This window comes from Anser anser, assembly GCF_964211835.1.
Source record: "Anser anser genome assembly, chromosome: 5".
Taxonomy (NCBI): domain Eukaryota; kingdom Metazoa; phylum Chordata; class Aves; order Anseriformes; family Anatidae; genus Anser; species Anser anser.
In genome coordinates, this window is record NC_139725.1 from 29,931,072 (window position 1) to 29,957,487 (window position 26,416).

At 48.3% G+C, this 26,416-nt stretch overlaps 1 protein-coding gene across 2 annotated transcripts in view; it reads left to right on the forward strand.

Moving 5' to 3' along the window:
- Positions 1-44: 44 nt before the first annotated feature.
- The window catches only part of PLEKHD1 (pleckstrin homology and coiled-coil domain containing D1), a 32,834-nt gene continuing 6,462 nt past the window's right edge, over positions 45-26,416 (forward strand). For both annotated transcript variants that reach the window (XR_014584719.1, XM_083836817.1), the window contains exons 1-9: positions 45-8,622; positions 14,569-14,662; positions 15,175-15,264; positions 15,763-15,839; positions 19,196-19,287; positions 21,421-21,473; positions 23,436-23,530; positions 24,471-24,564; positions 25,643-25,821. Coding sequence is in view for 1 of the 2 variants with exons in the window: in XM_083836817.1 (XP_083692943.1) it covers positions 8,474-8,622; positions 14,569-14,662; positions 15,175-15,264; positions 15,763-15,839; positions 19,196-19,287; positions 21,421-21,473; positions 23,436-23,530; positions 24,471-24,564; positions 25,643-25,821 (923 nt within the window). In the remaining variant the exon portion in view is untranslated. The remainder of the gene's footprint in view (positions 8,623-14,568; positions 14,663-15,174; positions 15,265-15,762; positions 15,840-19,195; positions 19,288-21,420; positions 21,474-23,435; positions 23,531-24,470; positions 24,565-25,642; positions 25,822-26,416) is intronic.

Here is a 26,416-nt window from a genome sequence, read left to right on the forward strand (position 1 = left end):
TTTTGTATGATTGTGCTTGCAGCTTCCCTTCATAATGTCTGAGCACTTGGAAACGTGAAGCATGAAACTGACTGCACGTTGGGAGGCAGTCTAGCGTGTTGATTTGGACATGGCAAGAATGATTTTAGAGGTATAAATACAGACGGGATTTGACAGCTCCGCTTAAGAGGGGCGTTTGACAACTTCTGTCTCCCGCCGAGTGCTTAGGAGCTGGCGTTGCTCTGAAGCTCCGCCACCCTCTGGAAAATCTCGGATGCTTACAAGGCAGAGATGTCTGGAGGGTCGTGAAGAGATGGCTGGCTCAAGATTGCTGATGAGGACCTGCTAGGTCTAAAGAAAACTGAGAGCGCAGGTTGGAATGAAAGTCTCGCCAGCCCCCAAACCAAAATGCCAACACTCACCAGAAGAACGCAGCACGAGGTACTTTGTAACAGAGCAGCCTCCCTTATTGATGTGCCTGTGTGTGGTGTGGGTGACAAGTCAACTTTAAATACTTATGCAAAAATATGAGTTCCCCTACTTTGGAGGAAACCCTGGCCTCCTTTTGCTTTTTGTGTTATGGGGGAAAACGATTTATGAAATCTTGCCCTTGTTGTGTCTTTCCTCCCCTCTTGCTGTTCTCGGGCACCTTCTCACAGCTCAGCTTTCCACGTGTCTGCCACAGGATCCTGCTGCTTACCTGTTCACAGCTCTTCGTATTGTTGTCAGTCTTCACTGTTGTCACGTTTTTTCTTGAAGGCAGCCTACCTGCTTCCTGCCACATACAATGAACTGAAAGGCAGTGTTAAACCACAGCGATGTAAGCTTTCCCTTTAGTCCCAGTGGTTGTAGTCATTGTAACTGAGAGCAGATTTTGTTCTTGCTGTGAAGGAAAATTGTCCTCTTAGGCTCCTGAATTTCTCTGGAAGGGTTTTATTTGCTTCTGACATAATTTTGAGTTTCAAAGAATAGTTGCAATTTAAATTTTAAGTGGTTTTTTTTTTTAAGTGATGGGTAGGCAGGGGATATGAGGAGAGCTTTGAAAATAGATTTTGTTAGCCTCTGAGCAAAAACATGCAGGATGTGTGGTTTTTTTTCCTGTTTTCTCGCTACTGGACGCTTTAGGACATATTTTTAGGGTTTGCAGGCTTTCTTAAAAGATTTGCAGAAATCCAGGCAGCTGTGCGTTGTGTGCTGTGACTTTTTGGAAGATGGGTGCTATGGCTACTGCCAGGATTTAGTGCAAGGCTGAGAAGCAGAGTTGGGATCTTTGAAGTAAGAAAGAAACAAATAGGGATTTGGCTGCAGGTCACGAGACAGTTCATTAGGAAACACCTGCACAGGCATTTCACAGCTGTGTATAGGTCCAGGGAGGAGCAGTTTTGCAAGTAAGTGGTCTGAAAATGTCATTTGACCTCTGGTGATAAAACACCAGGAAACCATCAGCTGGGGCAATTCAGGAAACGTTAACTGCTTAGAGCAGTCTAGGGAGTGGGGCAACCCCTTAAGGAGCTCATGGATAGGTAACGAAGGAATCGACTTCGCCTCCCTCACGTTGTGGCTGGCAGTGCCAGGTTGGTCAGCACGTGGTGGGAAGGCGCTAACTGGATGTCGTCGAGGGCGCTGAGCAGAGTGGTGAGGCTGGCAGGGCCCCTGGAGCCCACCTGGTCCGAGCCCTGCTCAGGCAGGGCCACCCAGAGCAGGGTGCCCAGGGCCACGTCCAGGTGGCTTTTGGAGAGCTCCAAGGGACTCCAGCACCTCTCTGGGCAGCCTGTGCCAGCACCTCCTCTGCGTGTTGGTGCTTGTTGCCTCTTGTCCTGCCGCAAGGCTCCACTGAGAAGAGCCTGGCTCCGCCTTCTTTACGTCCTCCCTTCAGGTATTTACATACACGGATGAGATCCCCCTGAGCTCCCTCTTCTCCAGGCTGAACAGTCCCGGCCCTCTCCTCGCAAGGAGAGGTGCTCACTTCCTTCTCCTTCTAGGTGGTTCTTTGTTGGATGCTCTCAAGTATGCCCATCTCATACTGGGGATAGCTCTCTTGTGAGAGCCTTTAAAAATAAGGGTAAGATGTCGGCTTGACTTGGTTTATTGATATTCTTGCTCTCCATGCCGTCCACCTGCCCTGTAAGCAGGGTTGGCTGTCAGGCATAGCCTTTCAGAGGAAGGGGAATGTTGCCGTTAGGGAATGAGGAAGGTATTCGTTCCCAAAGCAAACGATCTTCAGGCATCCCTTCAAGCAATCGCCTCGGAGTTGATTTTAGAAGTAATTCAGTAGAAAAAAATGATTTTTTTCTTTCTCCTGTGGTTGCTATCTATAAGCTTATCTAAGGTCCTGTAACCTTAACAGCTGGAATGCTTTAGCTCTTTTACTCAAGCAACAAGCAGTCTTCTGAGTTGTTTTTTCTGATAGCTCATAGGAGTTGTGGTTAGGAAGGTGTCATCTCTTTATGCTGCCTTAATTACGGGAGAACATGATTAACGTGAAGTCAGTGAGAGAACTGAAACAAATGGCAGTGTTGCTGTTGTAGCTGGCACAGGCAGATGAGAAGCCAGCACTTAGTCAAATAGGCTCTTGTTTTTTTCTGCAAATAAAGCTCAGTTTTAATGCTGAAACATTATGCAGTATATTAGCATACTTTTAATGTGTTTAATAAAAATGTTTTCTGGCTATCTGGAGACTTAACTGCAGCGGTCTGGTGTCCATCCTTGTGAAGCTGTGGGGAAGGAGGAGGTGTTTTAGGTGTGTTTATGTTACAAGAGTTACCCCTGCAAGCTTAAATATGGAGGAACCGTGGTGTTGCAGGCGTTCTGATGATGGCTGTACAGTGTTCCATCATTTAAGGAAAAAAAATGTTTTTTCATAAGCATTTTTATCAGACTCATTAGGGATGAGCACTGCAGCAAGAAGATGAGCTGTCATCTATTGTTCCAGCTTACAAATTAAACCATTCTTCTACTGATATGTGCAAACCTCATCCAAATGTCCCTCCAGGCAGCATTGCAGAGCGTTCACCCTTTTTACCATAGCAATTTTTCTCTTGTCTAAAATGTCTGGAGACTAACAAGCCATTGCAGTGGATCTTGGATTAAGAAAAATGCCTCAATCAGAAAACATGTAGAGCTAATGAAAAGTAAGCTGCATTATGGCTGACACCAAACCATATACAGCATCAAGAAAATCTGAAATCCAAGGGAAAATTATAAAGGGAAAAGTGCTTGTTCTGTATTTGTGTGCCCATCCTGTGCCTGCAGTAATTACTTATGTTATATGGTTGTAGTTTGCATTGGAGTCTGTGGATGTTAATGGTCTTTTGGACCAGACAGTACAAAGCGGGTGGAAGTCAGCAGACTGCAATCAATTTCTAATTTTCTTGCAGTTGAAAAACACCTCGTAGGAAGTAGGCCTGCACCATTGTACCCAAGCTACCACGGGTGTGTGTGTGTGCTTGTGGTGGTCTGGATGTTGGTACCGGTGTCGCAGGTGAGGCGCTGTGAGAGAAATGAGGTTACGTGCTTCGGTCAGGGAGATCCTGCCAGGGCTGGGAACTGAGCCCAGGTGTACCGAGCCCTGCTTCAGTGCCCACATCACAAGCACAGTGCTTGTTCCGTGCTCGAAATTAACAGGACCGAATAAGCAATTGCCCCTTTGAAGTGCTGTGCCCAGAACAGCTGCTCCAAATACCCGTCTTGTCTCTGGTCTGTGAGATATCTGAGTGTCCAGGCACCACGGGCTGCAAGGGGCATGGGAGTCTTAAAATTCGTGTGTTTCAGTAGCCCGTGCTACTGCTGTGGCATGTGTATGAATGTTGTGTGCAGTCCCTAGCATGGCTTGCATGTTTCCTATGCAGAAAGCTTCCCATAGAGCTCACCAAGCAATTGCTGCTGAGCTGTGTAACCTCCTGAGATATTTCCTCTGCAACTTCCTACCCCTGCTGCTGCAGGGTTTGGGGTTGGGTTCAGTGCTCTTAAAGGAGCTTTTTTTTTTTTTGACTGATGTTGAACCAGGTGTGGGTTGGAAGCTCTTTAACTGGTTCAGTGCTAAGCATTTGCTGTTTATGCAGGCCACGTGAACGTTTCAGGAAGACTCTGGGCTGTCTTCTAGAAGGAGCTTTGTCAGAGGCACCTTACGGCTCCGATGTGTTACTCCGAAGGCCCTGGGAGTGTCTGCTTAGCAGAAACATTTCATTTAATAAACACCAGAGTGAATGAGTCTTCTCCCAGAAGAGATCTTCGAGTAGGATTAAAACAAAAACAAGCAAACAAAACCCACCACCAACAAAGCAGTCTCCTTTTAGATGATGAGAGAAATGGCCATTGACTTTGGTGTCAGTCCCTGGGCAAACTACCCCCAAAAAAGCCAGGCTGTGCATGCTTGCCATTCGCAAAGCTGTTGGACGAGCTGCTTGCTATCAAACCCCTTCACTCTTCAATAAACAGTAAACTGGCATCTTACTTTCTGTCTTCCTGTAAGCCTCCTGAAGTGGTGCTTATATCCCCAGCTAATGATTTGATTAATAAGACTCAGGGGTCACTGAAAATGGATCTGGGAGGGTTTGAATGGCAGGGGCTCATGGAGGGCTTTGTCTGGACCACACTACTGAGGCCATGGGGCCACGTCAGATGGGGTTATAAATCTACAAAGGCTCTTTGCTTTAATGCCCATTTGCTTTGAGCTCTGCAGGACAGCTCCGAGTTCCCATCTGACGTTAAAAATTTAATCATGTGCAAAAGAAAATCTATCAGTGGATCACGTGAAAGAGATGGATTGGTGCTGGTTGCTTCTGCTGTGTTTAAAGCTGCCCCTGCACACAGCTGTGTATCTGGGGAGCTGGAGCATCATTTTGATAGGTAAATGTGGCATTTTACCTTAGCAGGAATGTTACATCGGAAATGAAACCTGAGCTGGATTTTTTTTTTTAAATGTCTCCTCATTGCTCCAGATGCCCGCTAATACCTCCCATAACTGCTAATGGGCCTTTGGGTGAAAACAGCCATCAAAAGCTGTAAGAGGAAAACGAATCCAAACTGGAGAGCCAGAGCTGAACCCTTCCGACTGCAGCAGCTCTTGTCCAAATCTCAATTTTCTAGCCTCAACCCGAGGACTGGTGTGTTCTTTTCTGTGTAAAGTGCTGCTGTAAGGCTGCCCAGGACATAAAGGAATAACTTCTTACCTTCCAGAAATGCAGGTCTGTTCCCTGGCTGGGGTTATCCAGCGTGTGCTTCCTTAAACTGGAAGGGGGCACCGCTAGCCGGAGGGTGGCCTGTGGCGATGGAGCATTGCTTCCCTGCTAGCTCGTGCTGCTGTATGTCTCTGAGTTGTTTAAGCAAAATTGTATTGGCTTGATGCGTAGGAAAGCTAGGGACAGCAGCAGGGAAATAATTTGCTTGTCAGTACAACCTGTCTCCCCGCAGGAAGGTTTTCTGAGCAAAGCTCCGGTGCTTTCTCCACAGGCCGTGCAGCTGTGTTTTCCCTAGGAGCCATCGAGAATATAACATCCATGGAAAATCTTTAAACTATTACTCTGCAACAAAAATGTTTTGGAGGAAGAGGGTAGGCCTAATCCGTACCCCTGGAAGGCACGGCCGCCTCAGGTAGCTGTGCTTGTAGCATCCAGCCGAGCGATGGCTCTTCACCTCTGCTCCTCTCATCCTGTGCCCGAGCACCTCAGGCCCCCCGCCTGTGGTGGGTGCGCGTCTGCTGCTTATTCACGGCCAATTCCAGCTCGCTGGCTTTATTGCAGGCATCGACCTCTGCTAATACGTTAAGAGGGGAAAGAGCTCTTGAAACTTGAGAGCAGTCAATTTTTCCCCTTAGCTCTCACTTAAACAAGTGAAGTGCTTCCAGTCTCCTGTCATGGGTTAGCTCTACCTGCGATCATCCCTCAGGTCCTCTTCTGCATCGCTTCAGGGCCGGGGAATCCGTGTGGTCACAGCAGTGCGGAAGGGACCTGTGGGCCTGGGGTCTTCCCTTACCTCCAGTGCAGACCGTGGCCACACTTTGATTTTTGCACTTGTTGTATGATTATCCTGCTAAAGCCCAGTATGCTTGGGTTTTCCTCCTCGTATAAACGATGAGCTCCCAGGTTAAACCCAAACTGGTCATATAAATGTCTGTGTGCTTTGGGGCTGTTATTTTTCACCAAGATCTCACAGCAAAAAATAATCTTCTTGTTCGGTTGTGCTTCCTTGAGGATTTTTGTCTCCTGGGATTTGGAGAGGACACTTCTGCAGGACCTGGCTCTCCCTGCTTGCCTTGTGGTGGACCCTTTTTCCCTACCAGGTTTTGTGAGACTGTTCTTTTGATGTCTAATTCCTGGCCGGTGGAAGTAAGTTTGGCTCCTGGCAGAAGTAATGCCGAAGAACCTGTAGGCTGGCCCTTAGGCCCTTACCTTCTGTTTGTGAGAGAAACGTCGCTTGCCTTACTTGCAACCTGTTGGGTTGCTTTCCTACTGTTTCCTTCAAGCAGGCCCCCAATGTAACTGGATTAGCGCATGCATACTGGAAATGCTGTGTGCCAGTTTTTACAAATTGCTTTGTCCCAGGTATCAGTGCTTACAGAATTCACCCGGCTGCTAATTCCTACCCTAGCATTGCTAGCTCCTGCCCGTTTCTAGCTCTTTTGGAGACGATGTAAGCAAGTTGCTTTTCCCCTCCCCTGGAGCTGCCTCCTGTGATAAAGTGTGCTGTGACTGCCCTGTGCCTTGCTTGGCCCGGAGGCCTAGGGGAGACGGTATCTGCGTTTCCAGCACTGTGAGCCACAGACGTCCTTTCTCTCTTAATCTCTAAATTAAAAAGAAGGAAAGCCTGTTTTTCCTCGCTGCAGGTCACTGCTATAAATCATTGTGTCGGTGCTGGTGTCCAGGGTCAGAGACATCTTTATGCAGGGGCTCTGTGGCTTTTCCCAGTGCATTTATAAGTTAAGATGGTGTTGCTGGGCCCAGAATACTATCATTTTTTTATTTGTGCAATATAATTCCAGGGAAACTTTCCCCTCTCCTGAAGCTCTGGTTATGAGGAATGTTTTCTTTATAGTGCAGTGGGTGGGATGGTCACCACAGCGTTAATGCTGCTTGCCTGTGACACAGCGAGGTATTCCTGAGTTGGGGCTCAGGTGAGATGAGGCAGTAAATGCTGCTGCCCCCTGCTCTCCACCCTGTCCCTCAATGCCACTTTGAGCTGTTACGCCACCTGACACATCCTGTATGGCCCAAAAAGCCAGGGTAAGTAACAAAGCACTGGGGTTGCTGGCTCTCATCAGGCCATTGACGGCGATATTTATCAGGGACCTGCATCTGTAACTTCTCCCATACCAGCTGCAGCCCGTGCGCAGCAGGCAGGCTGTGTTTCCTCAGCTTCAGATGTGCTCTCCAAGCTCCTGCTTTCTGTCACCAGGCAAAGGTGAGCGGGCCCCTGTTCGGTGCTGTGATGTGGCACAACCCTCGCTCCTAAACTGCAAGGCTGTGGGGTGCTGCTTCTGAACAACGGCACTGCTGGTGTGTTGGCAATTACAGCATCAACGTCAGTACAAATGGGACGGTACAGGCCAAAATGGGAGTGGTGGTCTCACAGCATGTATACATCCGTATTGATTGTGTGATACCCCAAAATGGGGTCTTTAGGAACCAGGAGCAAAATCTCGTCGTGTGAGTGCTGACTGAGAGATGAGTGGAGGCTCACCCGAGCCCTGTGCCGTATTCCTCCATCTCTGCTGTGGCTGAGGAGCAGCTGGAACCCAGGAGGCAGGGCAGGGGCTGTGCCTGCCACATGCGGACCCCGAAACGCAGGGGGAGGCATCTTTCTGATCTCTGACCTCCCAGCAGGAGCAGCCCTTTAAGGACGAGGCAGGCAGGCAGCCTGGACGCTGCCCAGCTCAGACCCAGCAGCCACGTCAATGTCCCAGGGTGGGCTGTGCCAGCCTGGCACAGAAAAATCCTCCCCAGGGCAGAGAGAAGCTGATTGAGCTCGCTGGCTCCTGCTCTGATCCCCTTTTCTGGAGGAAAAATAAGAAGCAGCTGCCTCCAAGCGTGAGATTTTGGGGTGTGCGTCAGAGTAAGGGATGCTTGACAGCAAAACGTCTCGCCCTGGTTCCTGCCTGGGGAGCTGCAATGTCAAGTGAAATAACCTTCCAGGCTGCCTTTGGTGCAGAGGTCCTTTGGCTTATGGTATTGCTCTCTGTCTGGTGAGCTGTCTGCCTCCTGTATGCCTGATCTCAGGCTTTCTTTGCTCCTTTTATTTTTTTTTTTCTCCTCGGGCTGGGATGTGCTCTGCCTTTAATGCATCGGGAAGCCATACGCAATGAGGAAACTCATCATCTGTGCATCAGGGCGAATTACTGACTGAGTGCTGAGCAGTCACGGTATTGATTCAGACCGTAGCCCAGTCTCTCCGCCTGCCGCTCGGCGTGGCTGGGTGCATCCTTCTGGTTCGCCGCATATAATCGGCTTCCCGGAGCCGCCAAGCAGAGGGGGGAGAGTTGGAACCAAACCCATCTACAATGTTTGCTTCAAAATCCAGCTCTGTGTCCCCTTCTCCGTCCATGGACCAGGCAGATTCGGATGCTCTGGACATCAGCACCAAAGTGCAGCTGTACGGCGTGCTCTGGAAGAGACCCTTTGGGAGGCAGTCGGCCAAGTGGTCCAGGAGGTAAGCCACGGGTGTCGAGGGGTGCTGGGGTGAGTTGGCTGCGTGCTCAGACTCTTTTCAAGTGCAGCCAGCCAGGCAGGGATGAGGGGTGAAGCTTCGGCAGAGCTTCCCTGCTGTCCTGTGTCTGCTTCAGAGATTCGGACCCCAGTGTGCTCTCCTCCGTCTGCCCACGGGGCATCCAGAAAGGGGTCTGAAAGGTTTGCTAGCACATTGCCAAGGGCAGACGTATGACCTATCGCACCGAAGTGATGGGTCAGCCTGAGGTGCAAAGCTGGCACAATTTCTGTATGGTGAAGCACTGAGCCTCTCGGGAGAGCAGCTATCAAATGATGAGGCAGCGTTGGTCGCGGATGGGTACGCGCACAGGAGCACGGCACGGCTCGCTCTTGTTGCTCGCTGGGGGTACACGATCCTATGGATTAAGCCGTCCGGCATTCCTGGGAGGCAGACTCATGTCACTGGCAAGCCGCTCAGTTACAAGGCCAGCAGCAGAGAAACTTGTGTTTTCACCTTGCTGCTGTCAGAGATTTTGTGACCCAGGAGCTGTTGTTGTGAACTTTAGAAGGAGAATAATAGTACTGGCCCTCCTTTGGCAGTTTGGTAGTACTACCTCCTCTGGTAGATATCAGCAGAGGAAACTGTGCCAGAAATGCAAATAATACTGTTTTCCTTTTTTCCCCCCATTTCCCTTGGGAAAAGGCAGAAATGAGTTGCTAACAAAAGGCAGCCCAGGAAGCCCAAGCTACTCCTGGGGCTGAAAAGCAGCACGGCCTTTTGCTGAAGTGTAGACACAAGGAATCAAAGCGTTACTTCGGTAGTGGTTTTGCGCTTGTGGCTGCCTGGGACTCATGCAGGTTTTATTCTGTGCTCTTTTTTCTGAACGCGTGGCCTGTTTTCACCAAGGACAGAATTTGTGTCGGTGTTCCCTGCTCAGCTCACAAGCACTGCTATTTAAATGAATGGTGTCTGGAAGCTGACGTGACTGTGCTGCTGAGAAATGGACAAAATAGCATAGGGGGAAGGTAATTTGCTATGGAGGACGCATTCTTAAAAGATTTTCTTCCTAATCAAAATTTCTTACAGGCAAATGGCCCAGCTCTGCTCTCTCTGTCATTATTTATTTAGTGCTGTTCTATTCCTAGAAGTCATCCCCATCTTCAGTGAGTTGTAAATATTTTAGTGATGGCGAGTGGGAGGAGGCGGGGAGGCAGGCGTGGGGCAGCGTGGAAGGCTGGCTGCGAGCACGGCCACTGAGGGTCCCGGGGGAACAGGGACAGGAAGGTGTTTGGTAAATGGGAGATGACTCCTGGGCATTTGTAGGGCTGGGAAGGAGCGGCTTCCAGAGCAAAAAGCCTGTGGGACTGGAGGATCAATGGGAGAGCTGGTCCAAGAATGGGCTGATCCTGGCAGCAGAGCATAAGGAGGCATCGGCACAGGGCAGGGGGAGCACACAGGAGTGGTGTGATGGTGCCCTCCTGCCTCGGGGTCGGAGGGGCCAGAGAAGGCACAGGTTTGCCTGGGGGAGCCCCAGCACATCGGGCTCTTCTGCAGCCTGGCTTTTGCTCTATTGAGCCCAGTGGGGTGGCTCCCGGGCCCTGGCAGTCCGTGGATGTATGCAGCTGGGTGAGGGCTGCAGGGCGCTGGTCCTGTGCGAGGAACCCAGAGCTTCTGGCACAGCGTATCTGGGGCCGTGCCGTGCCACAAGCTCTAAGAGTTTGCTGAAATTCCTCTGAAAGCAGAGAGAGTTCTTGGCACAGAACAGGTTCGCTCTAAACTCAAAAATCTTGCGTGTCATTATCCATCAGCCATTATGGGGGGGATGAGGAGCAGTCTCATGAATTTCCCACCCCCCATGCCCAGCAAGGCACAGCTGCTTAAGTGCATTATTATGTGAAACGAAGAAGAGATGTTTCCCTTTCTGGTTAAATTAAGTGGAAAACAAACAAACAAAACCCTACTGCTAGATACAGTTGGGGATCTGATCTCTGAGGAATGCAGATTTTGTCCTGAAATATTGGATTTTATCTATTTTGTCTCATTTTATCTATTTAGTATTTACAGGCCATGCCTTAGCTGTGGAATAATTTTGCACTAGACAGAGGTAGTAGTCCCTGTCCTGAGGAAAGCCTTTCCAAGCGAAGGGAGATAAAGCAGGAAGATCGATCACGTCAGGCCATCAGTCATGCAACTCACTCTGTGTGGCTTTTAAGAGCTGCACTATGTTTACTGGCTCGATCCCATTCATTTAGCTGTAGCAACAGTGCTGCAGGAGATGCTGAGAAGAAAAGCAGGTGTTTATAGGAAGGATGGAGACTGATGGATTACAAATCAGTGGGAAAAAAATCCAGGAAGAGTGTCCAGAGCTTTGGTGACTTAGTGATAGAAATCCCTGATTTGGAGACTTCATTAGCAGCATCCTATCTCTGAGTAGTGCTCTCTGGCTTTGGAAAGCCATAGTCCCTTTCCTCCTCTTCCCACAAAGCTGCACTCGCTTTTCCTTCCAACCAACGGCACGCAGTTTAGGCTGTTCCCGGGTACACAAGTTGTACCGGCAGCAGCGTCAGCGGAGTCTGGAATGAAAGCCCGAGGTGTGTCCCTGCGCTGGCGCTGGTGGAGCACCGCAGCCCTCGGGGCTGGAAGTGACACATCCTCCTCTACCACGAGTAACCCCAGCCCCACACAGAAGTGTCAGTCTCTAAGCTGTCTGTCACCATTCGGCTGTGACCCTTTAAGGCTAAGGGGGACAGCTCAGGGGGCATCGGCTGAGCGGCTGTCCACAGCAAGGAGGAACACAGGGAACTGAAAAAGAGTAGAGAACAAAAGGCAAAGTGTGCTGATACCCATTGGAGGTGCCAGGCTGCTGCTGGAAGGAGGGACAAACAGCACTTGTGTCCTTTTCCCGTAGTTTTCTCGATCTGTCCCTAAGGAGAGGGAGCGGGCCTGGGATTTGCTGTGTGTGTTCCTGGGCTGGTGCCCAGAGACCCAGAGCCAGCATGCTGCAGTGTGGTAATGTAAGTACTTAGCTTGGGCCACTGCCGCTTCAAAAACTTTCTCAAAGATTAGCTAATTAATCTCGTTAGCCCTCTGCGATACAAAGACAGCCCTCTATCCCCAGAGATCAGTATCTCTGCCTGCCATATGTGTCCGGTAGGCCTAATCCTGGCAGATCGCATCTCTGCCTTCGCACCAAGTCACTGCTTGTTGCTGTCCCTCCTCTATCCCGGTTTAATTACACTGCCATTTCGGTGGTTTCCCTCATCTTTCCACTCCCTCTTCTTTCCCTGTCACACCTGTGCCGAACTCAGACACATGCCCAGCGTCCCCAGCCCCGCAGGCCCACTCCTTGGGGTGTCTCTCCCATTCCCCCTTGGTCATCTTTGGCCTTCCTGCTCACCTGGGTGCTGCTGCAGCCATCTGCCTCTGCAGTCCTGCAACTTCCCTTCTCCCAGTTATTATTAATTATTAATTATTATTATTAATTATCCCTGCATCTTTGTACAGAGAGTTTGTCCTGAAAGTCAAAGCTGAAGTGGTAGTCTCGAGTTTTTAGGTGTTGCCTTTCAGGTAAAGATAGAAAAGAGAATATAAACAAATGCAGCAGTCCGCCAGCTAACTGGATTTCCAGTGTTCTTCCTTACTTGTTTGGTTATTTTTTCCTGCTATTTCCTGTATTTTTAAAACTCTTATTTTGTCCGTTTTCGTTCCAAATCCCCATGGATTCTTTCTGCATCCGTGAGGTCAGGGATCTGAAAGTTCATCAATCCGCCAGAGGCACATCAATTCTGGGAGATCAGTGCTGTGCTTTGCTCTTGTTTTTGCTTTGGCTTGTTTTTCCACTGGAGCATAACCTATAATACGGGGATTAACAGGAACACTGAGCATCCAGAAAAGTATGTAACAAAATAGGCATTAGAGATACGGTGACGATGCACCACTCACATGAAGACTTTCCCAGAGAGTTAATGAGAAGAGGTGGGAGGGAAAATGAAACAAGAAGGCACAAGGCTGCTGCTGGCAGAAATGGCATGGGCAGGAGGAACAAGCCCTGGCTGCTCTGTGGGGACCTTTCTGGTGCCTGCCTTGGACGGGGCTCCAGGGCTACCATCAGTGGGCAGACAGTGACTCCCATGGGGCCATCTCCAATCCTGATGCAGGAATCACGGCTGCCTTTTCTGTTAACGCAAATGTACCAGAAAATACCAATCCTTGTTTCACACAGAGGTGGAGCCTGGGTGAATCCACGCCATCAGGCATGTCTCCTAGTGCCGAATCTGCCAAATGGCCTGTATTTGCCTGTGTCTCAGAGCTGTGTGAGTGGCTTACCCCTCCTCTGGGATGCTCCTCCGTGTCCCTGCCTGCTGTCATGAGAGAACTGTTCTGCGGTGCTGGATAGAGATCCCGTACTAGGGCGAGTGGTACTCATTCCTCCTCAGGGACCTTGCTGGACTGGCTGCATGGGGCACAAGCACCGTTTTGGTCCTCTACTAACTAACTAAGCTCAGCACAGAAGAGTGCTTTTTGCACTGAGTCACGCTGTGCTGTCTAGAGAGGTTTTGCAAGGCTGTGGTTGGGAACAAGCGGTGAAGGTAGGCAGTCAACCGTGATGTTCCTGGAGCATCAGGCAAGAAGACAGTGTCCTGCTGAGGCAGCAAGCTGGCTGCTTCTTCCCACCTCCAATGTCCACACAAATGGATACAAATGAGTGGGCAAGGAGAAAGAAAAAAACTGAGGGCACCTGAATTCCTGCTGGTCTTTGTGCATTGTGAATGTTCCTGGGTGTAAATGTGCTCAATGTGTTCAATGACTGCCACTCTGAAACATCTTGAAGCAGGCCTGCAGCCAGAGTTTGCTGCAGGTCCTTCTACAGAACAGTGCAAAACATTTTCTTTGTCATTTACTTGTCTGAAAGCTCCCTACTAAACCATTCTCTGTCCTTCCAGCTGCTTTTCAGCATGTTTGAGTGCTGCAGATATTTAGGCTGAATTTAAGTGAAGTCAGATCTCTCTTCCCTATGCCATTGCCTGCAGGGTAAATGCAACATCAATTTTCTAAGAGAAGAGGCACTCTCCTAGGGGCATTTTGAACATCCAAATAGGCTAAAAGCAGAACTCCTTTAATTACAATTTTAGGACATGCTCCAGTAAATTAGAGGCTTGATTTACAGGTGCTGTGATGTTTTGTGGCTACCGTGCAGTGCTTGTCAGAACATACCTAAGGCTAATTGTGCATAACAAGGCACATCTTAATGTGATGCATATGAGAAGAAAATTCAATTTCCTTTCTATTTACAAAGGCCAGTGTTAGGAGACTTTGCCAACATCTCTGCTTAAAAATATCTCTAAAATTTATTTCTGCTTCTGAGTGCTCTCATGACGAATACATGGCCTTGAGAGTCGCTTGAGGATGCTCCCCTGTGGCTCTCCCTGCCATATGACTCAGTGTTACAGTGGGAACACTTCCCTCTTGGCTTACATTGGCAAGGGACAATGAGAGGACAAAGGGCAGCAGGGAGGTGATTGCAAAAGTAAGCTTTTAGTTGCTTTTAGCCCACGTGAGAGCCTTTTAAAGAATGGAGCAGCTCTCTTCCAATAGGTTGAAGCCACCATGTAGGCTAGACAGAATACACACAGGTCAAGACATCAAAACACTTTGGCTGGGATCCTGTCTTGGATGCAGACTGCTGTCCCATTCCCCTGCCAGTAAATGATGCCATAGTTTGTTTTCAACACCAGCGTGTGCAGTATGGAAGCACAAGGCACTTGAATGTAGCGCTTACTGCTTAAGCACTAGCACTTGCCTTTGGATGGAAGTTGAGGCACCCCGCGTGAAGGTTGAGTGGGACTGGTCAACTTCTCTGCTCAGAAAGCAGCTATAGGTGGGCATTTTCTTGTGCTGTGAACGAAGAGCTCTGTTCTAGCAGAATTTTGTTTCTTTTCTGTCTTACAGGTTCTTCATCATTAAGGAGAGTTTCCTGCTCTACTATGCTGAGAGTGAGAAGAAGAACTTTGAAAGCAATAAATACTTCAATATCCACCCCAAGGTGAGCAGTGCTAGCAAGGGAGAAAGGGTTATTCTGTTCCTAGCTTCTCTTTTTCATTAGACTATCAAGTTAAGAAGAGGTAAGGCACAAGCTTACAGATCTGGGGAAGCGTCCAAAAAAAAGTGAGAGTTGTGTCAGTCCGCGGCATTGACCTACTGACAAGGGTAATGGATGCACAACCTTTATGTGCTATCTTACCACTCTGCAGCGTCTGCCCCTGTCAAGAGATCACATTCTCCTTGACAAAACACCTTCCCACCTCCGTGCTTTAGCCAGCAACCTCCCCTCCAAGCTGAATGCATGTTTATGTCCTTTCAGATACCACTTGGAGGTCTCCTGGTGGTGGTGGTGGGAGTCCCTCTGCTTTTCAGGAGCTGTGTATATCACCCCCCCCCCAGGATGTCCAAGGCAGGGCATAGGCACAAGAGTGACCAAGGGTGGTGGTTCAGCTGATTAATTGTTAAGGGTGATACTTGACTTTGACTGATTGGAGTGCTCTGGTTCATCCCCAGGGTGTCATACCCCTGGGGGGCTGCATCGTGGAACCCAAAGAAGAGCCCAGCATGCCTTATGCCATAAGGATCTCTCATGAAGACTTCCATGTAAGTAGATTTCTTTTCCTTCTCAAGAAAAACAAAACCCAAAAGCACTTATTGCTCGTGAGCAGAGCTGGATTTCCCACTCTACCAATGTCTGTGTACCCTCTCTGGGCAAACTATTCTGGGAGAGAGAGGGTGGCTTAGCATACAAAGTCCCCTCAAGGCTTTGCTACTGCCCCTGCTTTGACAGCCAACAAGGAAATTTCCTCCTTTTGACAGTGGGTTTAGTATACTAGCAAACCAGTAGATGGAAATCTGGGAGCCCAAGAGCTCATTTCCCCTTATTCCCTCCCTATCCCTTCATTCTTTCTATGAGCTCTTGCTGTGTGCATCTCCTTCCAAGCAAGAATGTGTGGTAGGCCTGGGCCGTATTCGCTCCGGCGTGATGCCTCCTGCAGAGGTGAGCCTCCTCCTGCCATAGCTGTGTGCAGCTCGTGCCCTGAGCGTAAGGCATCAGCCTCTCTAATCTGGGTTTCTTTCCCCTCCCCTTCCCTCTTCCAGGGTAACATTGTTCTAGCAGCCGAGTCAGAGTTTGAGCAGGCTCAGTGGCTGGAGATGCTGCAGGAGTCTGGAAAAGTGTAAGCTGCTTTCTGTTCCTTCTTCTCTTTGATCTGCTCTGTAGATGTATAAAGGATAATGAGGAAAAAGCCTGACTAGAAGGACTGTGGGGAGGCAGAGAAGCTCCCCAAGACCAGTGAGACCCTCACTTGACTCCTGGGTCCACCCTTTCCTAAAATACAAACTCTGTAAAACTGACAGAAAGCTTCCTGTGTTGGTGTGCAGTGCAGTGACCCTTGGCTAACAAATCTGGGCTGTCATCTGGGGCCTGCTGTCCCTTTCCCTGGTCTCAGAGATGTGGGACCTGGGGCTTAGCAGAAGCTCTGAGTCTCAGCAGGTGCGGGAAGAGGTAGCACTTAAAAAGGGATGTGAATTTCCCTGGGCAGGTAGGAACTTGCAGAGCTAGAAACTTGTAGGGCAGAGCCTACCATTCAGATAGGCAGTAATTTGGGGGCCAAATTCGTCTCCCAAGTGCATGTGGGAGGGAAGGGGTGTATATGGGGCTCTCACAAGCAACCCCTGCCCGGCTGCTTGTTTCAGAGCCACCCTCCTCTGCAGGCCTTGCCCCAATATTCCAGCACTGGAGCTTAAAACAGGCAACGGGGTGGTGGCTTCCCCTCTATGCTTCTGCAACCTGCAGTGGAGAAAGATGCAGCCCCTGTGTTGCTTGGTTAGTGCCAATGATGGCCTTTGTGTGACAAAAAGCAGTGATTGCACAATCTATGTTAGTGTGTATATGTTTCCATGAAAGCACCAAGGTGGGAATACAAAAGCCCTCCGTGCCTGCAGTGGCAGTCCCTGCACAGCCTACCAGGAGACTTGGTGGGCAATGGGAAAGAAATCACCAGCTCTTTTGTGCGGAGAAAGGCACGAGCTGGGATGCGGCCTGCTGAGGATAAGATCAAGAGCTTCCTCTGAGCAATGTGCCAACTGTTGCCATACCACATGAGAGCACGTGATGTGCTGCTGAAGCCATTTTGCATTGTGATTGGCATAAAAAAAAAAAAGACCTGGCATTTGAGAAAGGAGGAAAAAATTGGATTGTCCTGTTTCTCCCTCATTTTCTGGAAGACATTTGTGGCTACTTCAGGGTAAGAGCCAATTCAAACTCAGGTACCTCTACTGCTGACTTGATGTGTGTGAAATCCCTCATGATGCCATTTCTTACTTGCTTCCTATTGTCTCCTAAGCAAAGGTCCATTCCCTATTTCTGTTCATCTAAGCCAGACAAACTACACTCTTGACCCTCATGCCACCTACTGGGGCAGCTCTGCCTTCATATAGTCCGTCTCCCTGTGGGGCCATACCTTGTGTCCCTGTCTCCTCATCCCCATATACAGATGATGATCCAGCCAGGGGTGTTAGGTAAAGGGAGCATGGTCCACGTATCCTTTGGACCACGAAGTACTAAGTGCCTCCAGAAATTGGTTGTAGATGCTCCCAGGAAAGGTAAAATGCAGGCACAAGTGCAGAGGTGTCCCCACCTCAAAAGGACTTGGAGTATGGACACCCACCTGCAAAAGGAGCATCAGCCTTTCTGATGCTGTGCTTTCCAGCACTTCAAGCAATGTGGCTTTTTCTAACAAAAGCTCACGTGGTAAGAAGAACAAAATAACAAAGCACTAGTTTGCTCCCCCCTCAGCCATAGTGAGCACCTGCACCTCCCTACAGGTGCGGTTGCACTCAGGCACTGGTTCCAGCAGATAAAAGGAATAAAAGCCTAAATACTACACAGTGCTATGGATATATCTGGCAAGTTACACAGCAGTGGGTGTTGCTACCTTTGAGCTACAGACAGGGAAACTTGTCAGGCTGGGGAGGAAGCACTGAAAAAGTGAATCTAATGAATAGACCCCTTAAAAGCCGCAGCCATTTTAAAACCCTCCATGTAATTATATGATAAACTCTACCTCCCCTGCTTGAGTTGTTTGCTGTTGGGTTCTCTGGGATCACATTCTTCCTCCATCAGAGCACATTAGTGGAAAAACACACATTCACACCCACATATTCTCACTCAGGTTGAAGATGTCTACCTGTGGGCAAAACATCACCTTTTTAATTAGCATTCTAATTTCCTCTCCACTTTGGAAATATCCTGGATGCTCGTTAGCTGAACAGAAACCCAGCCGCCTGCAAAGAGCACAAGGCAGTGCCTGGGCTGTTAGAAGTGTGAGTTGCCTGGTCCCTGGGGTAACGCGTGTTTAACGTATTTGTCTGGCTTTTGCAAGAGACAAAGTACAGGTTGCCTTGAAATTGTTTTGTAAGAGGTTGCCAACTTACGGTTTCCAAAAAGCTACAGTCTCAAATGGCTCACAAAGAGGCCTGATGCAGGAAGGCTTACAGGTATTTAATATTCATAGGCTCCCTTACGATTTAACAAAGATGAGAAAACTTCTGGGCAGCAGTTGCTGTTCCTGTATGTGCACCTATATATAAATAGATTGGAATTGATTTTACATATGCATTTCATGTATTTTATGTGTGTAGGTGCTGTTTGCTAATGGAACGTGGATAGAAGTGAACAGCAAACTGGTTCTGTTTTGATTTGTACGTCTGTGTCCGTGGTTACTTAGTCTCTGTATTGAAGCCTACTCTGTCTGTCAACTCAGTCACTAATGGGCATCTGCTCCGCAGGCCTTTTAGGCAGCTTAGTTTCATAATGTTTTCAAGAGACCTTGAGATCCTCTGGCCAGTGGTGCTGCAATAATGCAAGGTACTCTTTGAATATGCCTGCTACCTTTAACTCTCTGTACTTGCCAGTTTCTCATTTGGCTTTTTTTATCTCTGGTTCCTCAATGCTTTTACAGGGAGAGGCAATTACCTCAATGTAGGGCCAGGCACCAAATTCTAGTGGCGTACAAACCGAGTGGAGGAGGGATTGATTGGTTCCAGGATGGATACCAGAAAGGCTGGAGATACAAGGCTGTGGGAAGGGGACAATAAGTAGTTAATGTTTGAAGTGGAAAAGTAGCTAAACCAGCAAAATATTGGAAAAGCAGAAGACAATGCCACTGGTCTATGAGAAGTTAGGATTCACTTAATGTGTTCCAGGTACATCCTGTTGCAGCTGGAGGCTGTGCATGTGCTGGGTTGGTCTGGAGAGCGCTCAAGACTAGGCTTAGTATAGAAATCTCCAAAGCACTGGAGAAACAATTGAGTAGCTGTGTGGTATTGATGTACAGCTCCTGTAAACTTCCTTTTACTGAACATCAGGAAAACTTCTCCAAGTCACTTGCAGAGAAAAATCTAGAGAATCACGATCACCACTGAGAGATTGTGTTTAAATTCCTTGGTAGATTGCTAGGCTGAGCCCCTTTGCCTCTCTCTGTGGGACCCTTAACTCTCTTTTACTGTCTGCTTTGGCTGCTCTCTCTAGTACCTGGAAGAATGCCCAGCTAGGAGAAGCCATGATCGAGAGCCTGGAAGCCCAGGGACTGCAGCTGGCCAAGGAGAAACAGGAATATTTAGGTAGGAGACTCTTACCTCTAAATGCTGTAAAACCCAAAATAGCCATTTGGCTAGAAGAAACCTCTGGAGGTTACGTAGTCCAATTCCCTACTCAGAAACCAACCTCTGGATAGCAATACTTTGGGTGCTCTGACTGCCCTGAGAGGTGCAGCCGTCACTCCCCGCATTGCCTATGGCAAGAGCCAAAGGAGAGCAGCCTCTTTAACCCAGATGGCTCCTAAGTTAGGTGGAGTATTCCTCAAGAGAGGTGCAATAGCCTTTCTGGCCTGGTGGCTCCACACCTTACACAGCGATCACAGAGATAATAGGAAGTGCTGAGAGGAGGACCTGGAGAGACAGGTGGAAAGTTAGAAAATTTTGTCAAAATGTTGTTTTGCAAACACCAGAGCAGAACAAAGAGCTTAAGGCTGAAGAGGACCACAGTATGATAAAAGACAAGGTGATGGAGGAACAGAGGAAAAAGCACTCTGTGGCAAACCAAAGACACGTGGAATGTAAAATACATATTTCACTGGGTTTTTTTGGTCCTTGACAAGATTATCCTCAGCTGGTGAATTTTCACAGTTGGTTACTTTCTTTTGACAGCAATTCTATATTTATTCCTATTTAACTGATGAGGTTTCTGCCTCATTAACCTCATTGTCAGTGATCTGTGTCCATCCTGTAGTTAAGTTTCGATGTCAGGCATTCCTACTGGCACCAGGTCAAGGATCTTTGGAGAACAGAAACACTGCCCTTCATTTCTGCTCTAGGGAATTCCCTGCGTCCCCACGGGGTTACCTTCCATCTCCCCTCCTCGCCGAGCTGGGATCCAGGTTTCCCAGGGGACTGATTTCTCCAGGCTGTGCAACTATAATCTATTTGCAGTTAGGTTTGTTTAAATATATTAAGATCATCCTTCTTCATAATCGCACACAAAGCTATCCTAGATATTTATGTCCGTATGGTAAAACAAAACAAAGAAACGTAACAACAAAACCCAGCTATCAATCTTCATGACTAAACCCAATGTCAGTTCTAAAAACAAGCAAGCCTCTACTCAAGGCGTGTGTAATGGGCGCACGACGAACAAGAGGCTTTAAGACGTCACTGCGGGGAATAGCTCCAAAGAGTTATTTAACACCTCTTTTTAGTCTCAAGCCATCTAACATCCACGTAGATTCATTCATATGATTTAGGATCACCAGAATAAACCATCAGTGCTGTTTTCTGTTGACTTAACTCCCCTTACACTCGTATCACAGAACAATTGATTATACTTTTCTCTCTATTTAACATTGCACATACACATGGTCAGGACAACTTAAACCTCCCCAGAACAATTTTTTTTCCTATTGGTTCAAAGCCTATTGTAACTCTAACAGACCACAGTGCTTTTTACCTTACAACTTAATAATAAACCTAAATACCTTCCTTATCCAAGGTAAACCGAGTAGACAGACGTGTCTACTTCATGTTTCATCATGGGCCCTGTAGGCCTTTGACTTCAGGGCAAAGTTTTTCTCTTACTGAATTAAGTAAAGTAAGATCTAGTAAATCTAGTGAGGCTTAGTACAATGAGAGGTTTGTTTGTATGGGCAGCAGCTCCCCGTGCATTCAGCAGAGTTTATTTGGAGTATGCCTTGAAGGCCCCTCTAGACTTGAGGGAGGGTGGGAGACCTCTTCTCCTAGTTTAACCTAGAGGGGTTAAAGGAGAGGGTGATGTGCTGGGAGGGTAAGGGCAGGGCACTGAGACATATGAGGAGAACAGACTGCTGCCGTGCTGTGAGTGACCCCGCGTGCCCACTTAGCCCTTCTGTACCTCCTCTCCCTTATGTGTGAAGCAGAGCTGAGGATGTTTTCCTAGCTCAGCTAGAGGGTGGCGAAGGTTAGTTTGTTAATGCACTTGGGAGGAACCCTTAGAAGGAGTACACATTAATATGATTGCTTAGTTTAAGTTATTTGGCAGGAGGGAAATTACCAAGCATCCCATTAGTGTCATCTCAGCCTTTGGAGCCTCTCAAACAGATATGCATGGAGCAATAGAAAACGCTGCGCTTACAAGCTCCCGTCAGTGCTTCATGCTTATAAACATCCCCGGGATATAAATTGCTTTTCTCTGCGTTTGGCCTTTGTGTGTGTGTATGTTTGCAGATAAGCTGATGGAAGAAACAGAAGAGCTGTGTCTGCAGAGGGAGCAGAAAGAGGTGAGTGTTCATCACAAACCAATTCCCTTCTGCTTCCACGGGGCAGGGCTGGGAGGTCGGAAGCTGCTGGTTTGAGGGTACGCCAGAGTCCAGACAGGGAAGCAGCAGAGCCAAAACTCTCCTGCCATTCCCTGGGCCCTGTGGGTGAAAAGAGAAATAAGGGCTGTGCCACGGGATGGGCCGTGGAGCGGTATCCCTGATCCCCCGTCCCAGGCTCTTTCCACACAGCATGCTTGCTGCACCCCTCACGGGCTGATGTCTCCAGGTGAATTGAATACTTGCTCTTTGGTGGGTTCAAGAAGGCTGTGGCAATCGACTTGTCTGTCTACAGAGTTAGAAAACAGACCTGACATTGTTCTGGTGTAGGGATGCCATCGTGAGAAAGAAGGAACAACAAAAAGCAGTCAGGTTTGTTCTTTGGACTCAACAGAGACGGCGACAATAACAAACATTGCTCTAGAGAAAGACCAGGGCGCCACTCCTTTAGATGTGACTATTATACCTTAACTGGTCAAGCTTATTATTGTTTTTCAAGCTATTCCTAACCTTTTTGTTTAATATAATAAACACAGTTCATTCATGTATTTACACCAAATCTATAGTAGTTTTTATACCACCATCATAAAGTTATTGTGAAGTTGCTTTGTAAATGGATTTTCCTCTTATATGACTCTTAAGGACATAGATCACTGTGTTGCAGTCTTACAAACTGCCCCGTGTTCTCTTCTCCAATTAATCCAGAACGACTGTGGCCCCTCTTTGGCAAAAGACAGCAATGCTGACCTAGAATTCTCGGGCCTGTGTTTTTCCTGCCTACATTTCTGCAGAGCTAAGGGACACTTGGTGGCTTGGACACTTCTCCAGTGCTAAGCTACTTCTGCCTTTACAAGGAGACATCCCTGTCTGGTGAGGTAGCCTGCTGCACTACCTGCAGCCACAGGGAGGGAAATGTTCTTGTCCAAGGACTCTGGAACAAATCTCTGTCCTTACAAAGCCATTCACTGTATCTTCATTGCCCAGGAAGAGCAGATGGGGCCAGTTTAGCGTGAAGGACTTTGTTATGACAGAAGACTCTATAGCTCGCTGGACTGCGGTGGTCTGACCTGCTGTGAGCCTGAAGGCTTCAGAGCAATATGTTGGGAAAGCACTTTGAACCATGTGTCTGCACGTGGAGCAGGAGTCAAGTGCATGTCCTGGAGCAAGAGTCTTATGAATTTATCTGGCACCAGTGTTGTTTTGCGACCTTCCTGGGCCTGCGGCAGGAGATCTGCCTAGCAGCTAGGGCAGGAGGTGGACCCTTGCTGTGCTTTGTCCCTATCTCCTCTTCTGCAGATGGAGAGAAGGCTGGGAAATGCCCCTGGTAGGTCTTGGTATGACTGCTTCTCCTAGACTAGAAGAGACTGTTTCACCATATGTGGCTAGCTTGAGGTAATCAGAAATCTTTAAGCAGTGCTTTATTAGTCCAAAGTGACAGGCTGACCAAACTGCAGAGCTGTAACTGTGCAGTCTGTGTTTTTCCTGTCCCAGTGGGAATGGAAAATGAGGTTGAGCTGGTACAAGTGCCATGTTTGAGCTGGTGCAAGTACCATGCTGACATATTCCTCTCTAGGCTTTGTGCCTGCACGTGTGGGTGCCTGGAAGGAAAGGCTATGTGTATGCTGAGCCCACCTTTCCCAGGAGGCTTTGGACCTTTTGTATACATGGAGCAGAGCTGATCTGTGCAGGCAGCATGTGTGGGATTTCCAGGTGCCTGATAATTTGTTGGGGTCTTCTGAATGTCTGGAAATCTTCAATCAACCTCCAGTCCCTTCTAAATGCCCCTGGACAAAAGCGTGCTGAAATCAGACACCTGATGGCTCTGCATAGTGCACATGAAAAATGACAGGCTTTGTTAACAGGGAAGCTGCTCCTGACTTTTAAGTGTGCTGGCAGAGTACACTCCTGTCTCCTCTTTTGGTGTAGGAACTGGAACGCCTGAACCAGGTTCTGGAAGCGGAGAAGCACCGGTTTGAAGAGGTGGTACGGGAGCTGCGGCTGGAGCAGGAGCAGATCAAGAGGTAAGGGAGCAAACTGGGCAGGGCAGGAAAAGGACACCGGCTCCCTCAGTAGCAGTGCTAGTGTGGCTGTGAATCAGAACAATGGGTAAAAGCCACCAATTTTGTCTGTGTACAAAGGAGGTAAATGCAATGTTGACCACAACAGGGATGGCTGAGATCTGTGTACTTGCACTTGCTATCAGTTGTGTGACCAATAGGTTACAGCTTAATTTCATTTGTTGCTCAGGCCTCCAGCAACCTCACTTCCAAGGAGCTGGGACGTGAGCAATCCTCAGGTTAGTTGGGGCAGTATGGCAACTGGCAGGTGCTGGAGGATTTCAGCACCTGATACAACTCATTGTATTCTCACCAGCCATGTGGGCTCCAGACATCTCAGTCCGGTTCTTCATGCTCAGCTGGATGACACAGGGTGGAGGTTGAAGTTGTCTCACTAAGAATAATTTTGTCTTTTTGAGACTTACACTATGCAAAGCAGCAGTAACAAATGTGTTTAGAAAAGGAAGGATCCAAGTGTTGAAAAGGCGCTTTTTGCAATTGCTCTCTTATTTTTTTTTTCCCACCCCCTCCCTAAATAGCATCTAAGAAAAGCTGGTAAGGTTTTCCAAACTATTTTTCTTTTCATAGATCTGCACCTGCTGACACGACTGCCCAGTCTGGGCTCTGCCAGTTGTACCCATGGTCCTGTCCTCACTAGAGAAGCACGCTAGTGGCTGGTTTTGGTTTAACCATCAGGAGGCACAGCCACGTTCCTGGCTGCCTGTAGTGTGTTCAAGGTGTGATGCTTTCAGGTCAGGCACACTCCTGTCTGAAATTCCTGACCCATACTGCCCATACCAGCCACCAGTAGCAGGTCCTGCGTTAGAAGTCCACAGCCTGCACAGTCCAAGTGTGTGGGGCTAGTGTTCCCCTGCAATAGCTGTCACAATTTCTGCTTCTTTAGGGAGCTAGAGCTCACGGCCCGCTCCCTTAAAGGAGTGGAGGAAGAAAAGAAAGAGTTGCGAAGCCTGACAGAGTCCTTACAGAAAACCCTAGAGGTGAGTGACTGCTTCTGCCCTCTGAATGACAGCGTTATGGGAACAGTCCTCGAGAACTGACCGGGACTGACGGCAATGCTGTCCAGGGAATGAATCTAACATCTGTTAGTGTCAGAGTTAAGCCCTGTGCAGATGAACCGATTTCATTCTGTAGGTGATATGAGGGACAAAATCCTCTTCAGAAATGACTAGAAGTGACGAGGAGCCCAGCAGAGCCAAACCTTTCTCAGCAGTGCCAGATGAAGTGATGCAGGGCAATAACCATAATATGTAGCTTGGGAAGCTCGGGTTGAACACTGGGAGAGATTTTTTACCAAACAGGCAATGGGAGAGGTTGAGAGATCTCCATCCTGGAAGTTTTTTGAGACTCATCTATACAAAGCCACAGCTGATCAAATCTTGCTGTGTTGACAGGCCTGCTCTGAACAGGAGGCTGGACTAGAGCCTCCCAGAGCCCTTCTGGCCAACAAGGCTATAACCTTCTGTGGGAGCTTCCTGATTTTTGAACAGCAGCTCCTTAAGCCCTGACTTAGAGCAGCAGTGAGGCATTCCTCATTCACAGACTGGAGCATGGTTCCCAGGTAATCATATATCGTACAGCAATTTAGGAAATGGAGTGCTGATATATAAAACCCTTTATTTACTTGGTATTGCTCTGGTGGACAGGTGAAAAGTGGCTTTTCTAAATTCACATAGTTTTTGTGAAGTTTCCACACAGCTAGCCTGCTGAAGCCTCGATGTCATCCTTAATGTTCTTGTTAGATCCTCAAAGTTGGTCCAAAATCTGATGCTCTTCCTGAAGTCTTCTCCTTGACCACAGTTATGGGTAGGAAAATAGATCTGGAAAGCTAGGGAAGGAGCATTTCTACTCCAGGTGCCTCCAGGTTCTCTCCCACTTGCATAGCAAAGGCTACAGTGAAAACAGATTTAAGGGAAAAAAACAGATTTTGTTACTCTGGTTTTAATCTGAATGAGGAATGTGAATGTAAGTGTGGAAGAACTCAGTAAGGTGCCAGGCAGGAAAAGGAGCAGAAATATTAGACTTGATTGATGCTCATAGTTTCTGTCCTTCTTCAAGGAGCTTTCCCTGGAAAAGCAGCAAATGCTGGAGATGATGGAAGAAAACGAAAGCCAGTTCCCACCTCCAACCAGCCCTAGCAAGGAGCAAAGCCCCAGCTGGGGACTGCACTGCAGCCTGCGGCAGATTGAAGAGAAGATGCAACAGCTTCTGGAGGAGAAACTCCTGGCAGAGAAGAGGTGAAGTGGGGTCGGGGGCTCTTGCAGCGGTGACAGGGAGGTGGAATAAGATGCCTTCCAGTAGGAAAGGTGTTGTGGGAAAAGAGGTAGTTTTTCTTCATGGCAGATAGGAGGCAATTAGAAAGAGTATGGCTAAATATTTCCAGGCTTAAAACTAGGATCACTTCAAAACTCTTCCCGTATTTACCCTGAGACCTGCAGACAGGTGAGAGCCTTTATAATTTCAACTTTTGGCTGCTGTACAGAGAAGAGGACGCTTCTGCCTTGGTCAGGATTTGTGATGCCAAATGACGTGGCTATCTGCTGACTGACTTTGTAGTTGCCAGCATAAAACAAGGCTGGAAGCCCTTCTGGTTCCCACGTCAGGAGTTCAGGTTGTGAACATTTCAGAGAGGATGGGCAGAGTGAGGCAGGGCCGCTGAACTCCTTGCTGCTACTTGGGCCTGCACCTTTCACATCAGGCTTGTGAATCTGGTCAGTGTTCACGCGCTTGTCCATTGTATTGTCCTTGTATTTGGTGCTCGTGGACCTCTCTGAGGGGGGTTGAGGATGTCCCCTTCAAGAACTGACTACCTGGCTTTCTTCAGCCAGGCCT